This window comes from Sinocyclocheilus anshuiensis, unplaced genomic scaffold (assembly GCF_001515605.1).
Source record: "Sinocyclocheilus anshuiensis isolate Anshui unplaced genomic scaffold, SAMN03320099.WGS_v1.1 scaffold1900, whole genome shotgun sequence".
In the NCBI taxonomy this organism is placed as follows: domain Eukaryota; kingdom Metazoa; phylum Chordata; class Actinopteri; order Cypriniformes; family Cyprinidae; genus Sinocyclocheilus; species Sinocyclocheilus anshuiensis.
The window spans coordinates 98,933-106,628 of record NW_015555826.1 but is presented as its reverse complement, the minus strand read 5'-3'; the positions used below and the strand labels follow the sequence as shown (position 1 = coordinate 106,628).

The window sequence follows — 7,696 nt, the reverse complement described above, 5'->3', positions numbered from 1 at the left end:
AGGAGTGGCTTTTTTCTTGCAACCCTCCCATACAAGCCGCATTTGTGGAGAAATTGTGATATTGTTTTCACATGCACACAATGACCACTCTTTGTCATAAATTCCTGCAACTGCTTCAGAGTTGCTGTAGGCCTCTCTGATCAGTTTCCTCCTGGCTCTTTCATCCAGTTTGGAGCGACGTCCTGATGCAGGGAGGGTCTGTGTTGTACCAAATACTTTGTGTTGTACTCTAAATCTGTGTTAACACTTCTTAATAATAGACACTGTGCTTATAGGCATTGATAAAGCCTTTGAAAAATGTTTGTATCCATCTACTGACTTGTGCCTATCCACAACTTTTTTCCGGAGATCTTTTGCCAGTGCTTTGCCACCCATAGTTGATTGTTTGCTTCAGTTGCACTACCAATGACTGAAATGCTCCAGGAAAGCTCTTTTCATGCTGAGCTGATCACAGTTGAAAGTCAAATTGCTTTGTGTGCCATTGAGAAGGTGATTAGCTACACCTGAGTTTATCTAGTCATTTTTAGGAGGGGGTGATCCTTTTTCCAAATCAGTGATTCTGGTTTTTATTCTTTTTATTTTTTTCTGACATGTTGGTTTCTATCTTTCATTTGGATGTTATAAGTTGCACTGAGTAAATACAGCTGGATAAAACAAAAAACGTCTGTCTTCATTTCAGGCTGAAAAGCAACAAAATGTGATTATTTTAAAGTGGGGTGATTATTTTCTATACCCACTGTATATGAATTAGTGCAGGTACAACCTCTATGCAAATGTTTTAATTTAGTGTTTTACATTTTTAATTACCTTACTGTTTTAGTTTTTCAGATCTTGTATAAGGATAAAGTATTACCCCCAAAAAAGGTTTTATGTAGTGAAACAATTCTGGAGATGTGAAAAGCTAATTCTAACAGAGCTCATGGTGTAATATTGTGCTCTGTTTCTTTTATACAGGACTTGAACTGCCTGTTTGAAATTTACCTGAAGCCCCTGCAAAAGGAGACCTTTCTCACCCAAGACGAGGTAAAGCCAAACCCCATACTGGAGCTTGTTTCAAGGGGTCAGTGTTGGATTGAGTTGTCACAGATTGCACAGTCATTCATTGTAGTGACGCCTCTTGGCTCATTTGCCACAAGCTTGCATGTCCCCATTAACGTGACTGATGCTAAAGACTTGCACATTCAACTAGCCAGTTTTCAGACTGCTGCCTGGTGAACTGGATATGACCCTGACAAGACTCAGGATGTCCCTGAGGAAAGATCAGTCAATATGTGCTGAGAAGTGTACTCTCATATTAAATTCCCGTTAATGGACACTTTAGCATGCCCTTGCCCAAATTAGACAAGGACTAAACATAAAATGGCTATAACGCTGCTTCTTAAGTTACTAGTGACAATGTGAGTGGCAATAAAAATTTAGCCAGGGGTCTGCGATAGAAGAAGCTAGCACAACTGATATAAAATCTGCAGATTTCATTCAGATAATAAAGTTGTAGCTTGCATGCTTTTTTTGTTTGTTTTTCATAAATTCTTCTTCTTTTTGTTTTTTTGAAAGTTCAGTTTAATGGTTGTGGGTTTTCTTTGCCTAGATGGAAAGTCTATTTGGTAGCCTTCCAGAGATGCTGGACTTCCAGAAAGTTTTCCTGCAGACCCTGGAGGAGAAGATTAGTTCCTTCCCCAACTTCAACACGCTTGAGACCCCTGTACAATTCAAGGTGGACATGCCAAATGCATTAATTTCTTCATTGATACTCTCATTTGTAATATATAAGACATACACAGCATTTTAGTAGAGAGCTCCCCCCCCCCCGAAAAAATTAAGTCATTTACGCATGTTTTTTCTTCCATAGGATACAAAAGGATAGGATATGATATGTATGTAATAATGTGCTCCATATGACCAAATGATTTGAAAGCCTTTTTTTTTTATGAGGAACAGACCAGAGTTTTATTAAAACTACAAAAAAATAACTTCATTGTTAATGGAAATAAAGGTGAAAGAAACTACTTAAACTAATAAGTTGAAGTTGAAGCACTAAAAATAATAATAAGCTACTAATTAATGAAAATAAAAAATAAAACTGAACTAAAACTAAAATTATCAAAGTAAATTAAACCTAAATAGTCAAAAAATAATAAAAATATTTAAAAAGTAATAAAATGGCAAAAGCACATAACAAAATTACTTCTAATATTAATTCAATAATCTAATGATATTAATAAAAATTATAATATTAATGTAATAATGTGATTATTTACAAACTTGAAAATCCATTGTTTCACATGCCGCAGTTTGAATATGGGCAAATGTCAATTAGATTTGTGCAGTAAGGTGGAAGGCAAGATTTTCATGTAATAATAGCTTAAAAATTGGTACAACTTGGTTTTACTGGTAGACCTCAAGTGGTGAAAGTCACTGTCCATGGAGCGGACCTGACTTACATTTCACTGCTGGTCATATATTCCATATATAACCATGTATGTGACAAATAAAAAATCTTGAATCTTGAATCTTTTAATATGGTAAAGAGCAGCTTGAGAATATTCGCTGTGAAATATCTCCTTTTGTGTTCCATGGAAGAAAATCAAACAGGTTTGGAATGACATAAAGCGTTGAGTAACTGATTAAAATTTTCATTGATTTCATTGCTGTGTGAACGGTTCCTTAAAGGGAGTCAGACTCAAATTAAAGACTTCAGACTCATATTAAATTATTTTGTGTCATGCTCACTTCTTCATTCTTGATGCATCATTGCTGTCTTTATTTTCCCTTATCCAGAAGCTGCTCTTCTCATTGGGTGGTTCGTTTTTGTATTACGCAGAGCACTTCAAGCTTTACAGTGGCTTTTGCGCCAACCATATTAAAGTGCAGAAGGTTCTGGAACGAGGTACAGCACAACACATTACACCTCAATCACATCATCTTTGAGCAATAAAATAATAGATTATTACTATTACATGTTGAATAATTTAGCTAATTTAATGACTCTCATTCTGTATGGGGTACTTCTGAAATGTTTTAGACAGTCACAACACTAGGACCCGTTGTTGGTTTATCTTTTCATTATATCCTAACGAGTTTTAGTGATTAGCCACTATAAATTTTGAATATAATTTATGTGTGAAACATGAACCTGATTTGTCATCTTGGGCAAACTGCCCAGTAAGAAATGAATGAGGGGCTGCCCTGCCCACATTTAAAGTGGAAAACTGTACCTCGGCCTCCTTTTTAATTCGTCCCATTACAAGAGGAGAGCAACCCTCAGAGCAGCCCCAGCACTTTAATGGCTATAAGAAACAACACGCTCTGTTTAACCACTGCGGGGTAAGGACATGAAACGTGGCGCTTGCACTACAGATGAAACAACAGGAGTGTGTGTAGCCGTCTGTCAGCGGTGCTTGTAATTATATATTCTCACACACTGCTTCTGTTGTGCCAAGGTTTCCGTTTGCAAAGCGAAAACGACTTTTTGTGTCAACTTGTTAATTGCTCCCTGAAGTGTCAATCCATCTGGGGCGAGGAGTGCCTCAATTACTGCTCTAATAGCTCCTCTTGATTTGAACGACAATGCGGGTGATAAATTTATCATTCTGCGTGCTGTAGAGGTGGTGGCGGGTTAACTCTTCTCACAAACTCCTGCCAAAACACTAATTTCATCGAAGGTACGATCTACCTCCTTGATACTCACCTTGGTGATGTTCATTGTCTGCAGTGTTGCATTTATACTGCAGTGGTTCTAATGAGTTGTCAGAGAGCCTGTGCTGCCTCCTTGTGGATGGATTTTGTGCCCTGTGTGCATTGCCTAAAGCCATTTTACCTGCAGCGGCCATTGAAAAAAAAGTTATTTCTAGCTCAGTGGGTGGCGCTGGCATTTATGGTTTTTCTTTTCTCTTCAGCTAAAACAGATCGATCCTTTAAGGAGTTCCTCAATGCAAGGAATCCAACCAAGCAGCACTCAACCACACTAGAGTCCTACCTAATCAAACCGGTGCAAAGAGTACTGAAATACCCCCTGCTGCTCCGCGAGCTGGTGTCTCTAACGGACACGGACAGTGAGGAACACTACCACCTCACAGGTACATCACACGTACAGACACGCACACAGCAGGTCGAGAGATGTCTGGTTGTGTTTTTGTGGGTGGGTTATTGAGAATTAAAAAAAGAGTTTATACAAAATATTTTCACAAAATCCCAAAGCTGCCCATTTACGTATTATGAAAGCATGTTGTGACTGTGGAAATCGTTCAAAATAACATTTATTGTGTTCTGCAGAAAGGTTTGAATGACAAGGATAAGTAAACGATGAAAAATTACATTTTTGTGTGATCTAAACACGGCGTATTACAGAATTATTCCCAATAATGTTACTAAGGTCTGATAAGTTTTTTTTTCCCCCAGCATTCCGACTCCAGTTTGCGTTCACACAGTAATTCTGACTGCAATTTGACAGCTATTTTTAGACATCAGATTCCATAATAAATTACCTCAAGACCGTCTTTTTTCTTATTACAGAGGCACTTAAAGAAATGGAAAAAGTTGCAAGCCACATAAATGAAATGCAGAAGATCTATGAAGACTACGGTGCAGTATTTGACCAGCTGGTAGCAGAGCAGAGTGGCACTGAGAAAGAGGTGCATATACAGTCTGAACGCATCAGGGTAGTCCCCTTATTTAACTGGATATTCAATCATCATCTGTCTCTCTCTTCCTTTTTTTCTCTCTCCTCTGTCTCAGGTCACAGAGATTTCTATGGGACAATTCCTCATTCATTCCTCAGTGATCTGGCTCAACCCGTTCCCATCGCTGGGCCGTATGAAAAAGGATCCTGATTTAAATGTTTTTGGTGAGGCTCTGGTCTTTTTCCGTGATTTTTATATAAAGCATATTTCCCATGAAACCTTATTCTTATATTTTCATGTGCCAAAATAAATGTTTTTTACCTTAATATATTAAATAAATGATGTAAATATTAAGATTTATTTTGTCATGCAACACGCAGCTTGAACTTCACACAGAGCTTTTTATAGATCAGTGAAAGTATGTTGGGCTTGTTTCAGATATATGGCAGCAGTTCTGCAGCTCCAAAGACAAATAATTCTGTCGTTTTCTAAAATTAACATACTGTATCTGCTTGACTCATAGAATCTCTGATTTGTCTTATTAGTTTTTAAGAGAGCTGTGATACTGTTGTACAGGGAGAACAACAAAGTGAGAAAGAAGATGGTAAGTCTTGTTTTCACTTTTGGTCTAATTACTTAGCAGTTCCTTAATGGGGTCACTTTATTTTATCATTTCATTTTTTTTTCCTGCATTACATTGTGACAAGTTCAGAAAACAATCCTAAATATAAATATGGGCAGTCAAATTTTTGGAACAAAATGTTTTTAGAGATTACTTTTCATAAATGGTGTTTTGACATACATTACATTTACATAATACAGTTTTAATATTTTTAAAATACAAAATAAGTCTTTTTATATCATGCTTTTGTTTGCTAGCCAACTTCAAAATCAGCCCATGGAGAGCAGGATCCATTCAAGTTTCGCTGGCTCATTCCCCTGTCAGCACTACAAGTTAAACTGGGAAATGCATTGGGTAAGAGACTCATTCTGGCTTGTTTGAGCTCATAGAGGCAGTAGTAATGAAAAGTCATTTCCACATGTACAAATAATCAACCTTTTGTGTTGTCATGCTGTCTGAAGACACAGACTGCATCTGGGAGCTCATCCACACCAAATCACAGAAAGAGGGCAGGCCTGAGATGGTGTTCCAGTTGTGTAGCAGGTTGGAATTGCCTACTTGGCCATTTAAAAACTTAGTGTCCCATTTTATTCCATACGGATTTTAACATCTCACATTTTCTCTCATTTGCAGTACCCCAGAATGCAAAGGGAATATCATCAAAGTGATTCGCTCTATCCTGCGGGAGAACTTGCGTCGAAACATGCAAAGAGTTGAACAACAGCCTGAGAGAACATGTAAAAAGCGACTAACTCCCCTTCGAAAAACTCTGCCAGCTTCTGCTAAGCTAGGTCAGTGTGATCTCCCCTTTACGTACAAGTCTGGGATACAATGGAAGTGGCCAACATTGAGATGCGTCACATTGTGATGCGTGGAAGTGTTGAAGCTGCACATTACTTACCACGCAACATTCAGCTATAATCTCGAGACTAGACTTCCAAGGGAAATTCATTGGTTAAAAAGCGGTCATAGCAATCCATTCACTCTAAAGTGTCAAAACAAAGTGATTTGAGTTGCTGTGCAGCAAGTTAAGAATAGAAATAGGGTGTCTGTCAAGTACCCAGGTGTCTGTCAATGCAGTGTTTCATCAGAGATGCTGTACATCAACAATACATCTTATACAAGATCTTAACATTTATGACTGCGTTCATTTGTGCCCCACAGGTTCTTCCCGAGCCTTTTTGCTCTCCAAGCAGCCTTCAAATGACAGTTCCAGCCCCAACAATGATCCTCTGGGGCTGTCTCTACCAGATTCAGATTCAGCCAGTGTAAGCAGTGGAACCATCAGCAGTGCCAGCGCTCACCTGGATCAGCCATCTCGCCCGCAGCAGAGCGGCTTCAAAGAATCCAACATCATCAGTGATGAGGACAATGAGACCAATGACCAGCAGTGGCCAGACTGTCCCAGTGCAATTGAGACCCAGTTCTGCAGGCTTCGGCTGACCGAGGAGGCCTCCCAGGCATCTGCTCCCCATGTGCATCCAGAGAGCGAAGAAGTGGACACTCCAGAAAGGCAGTCTGCTATAAAGCGAGCTCACTTCAGCGCGCTAAAACGCAAGCCTGGCAGAGGCACGAGTAGCCTCAGACACAGCCAGGTGGCCCTACTGAACATGCGTCGACATAGCCACATTTTGGACATGCAGACAGAGACAATGGCAAATAGCGTGGACCTTAACTCGCTACTGGAGAAGGAGTTCAGTGTGCAGAGCCTGACCTCTGTTGTCAATGAGGACTTCTTCTATGACAGCACCGCGGAAGGAAAAAACGGGACTACTTCATAGTGTCTATCACCTGGCCACCAGAACAAAGCTTAGCATGGCTTCAGAGCCTATATGTTTAACCTGGTGTTGAGCCACATTATCCCATGCAGCCTTTCTAAAGTTATTAGCCAATTCAGGGAAGCAACTGAGGCCAGACAATTCATTTTCACCTTTTGTGGAACCACAGTTTGACAGACCTTCATTCAAAATGGTGTTAAGCGTTTCATAATTCTCCATGATCCACAGCACTAATTCACTGAACTGGCCACATAGCAACTGTTTGCACCAAAGAACCAAATTACCTCCCAGACAGCAGACAGTTTCGGCCCAGAGCCGGCCCACATCTGGCCCGCATGGATTTCACATGGGCCAGATGAGGGCCGGATCTGGGCCAGATGTGGGCCGGATCTGGGCCAACACTATGTTGCTGTCTGGGCTGCCTTTACTCTTCTTACATGGCATCCTGATGCAAAACTAAGACCACTCTGCTCTCCCACACAAACATACAATGAACTATCCAACTACAAGAACCGAATTCTGTCAGGTTTTTAATTTTGCCTTGTGCTTTGGACACTACATATGCTTATTGCTTTAAATTGAAGCATTGCTTATCTTTGTCATGGGTTTGCTTTGTATAAAACATTTTATTTATTAGCAGGTTTCTTTTTACATTTTTTTTTAATAGGAATCCAAAA

General features: G+C 39.6%; 1 protein-coding gene across 1 annotated transcript in view; it reads left to right on the top strand.

The window, feature by feature from the left end:
- LOC107675316 (T-lymphoma invasion and metastasis-inducing protein 2-like) overlaps nt 1-7,304 on the top strand; it is an 87,627-nt gene extending 80,323 nt beyond the window's left edge. Inside the window, 11 exon segments of the mRNA XM_016469618.1 lie at nt 955-1,023; nt 1,589-1,714; nt 2,779-2,887; nt 3,897-4,076; nt 4,513-4,631; nt 4,735-4,843; nt 5,165-5,223; nt 5,499-5,595; nt 5,703-5,784; nt 5,875-6,032; nt 6,406-7,304. Of these exon segments, the coding sequence (XP_016325104.1) occupies nt 955-1,023; nt 1,589-1,714; nt 2,779-2,887; nt 3,897-4,076; nt 4,513-4,631; nt 4,735-4,843; nt 5,165-5,223; nt 5,499-5,595; nt 5,703-5,784; nt 5,875-6,032; nt 6,406-7,022 (1,725 nt within the window). The 3' untranslated portion in view covers nt 7,023-7,304.
- The last annotated feature ends 392 nt before the right edge of the window (nt 7,305-7,696 follow it).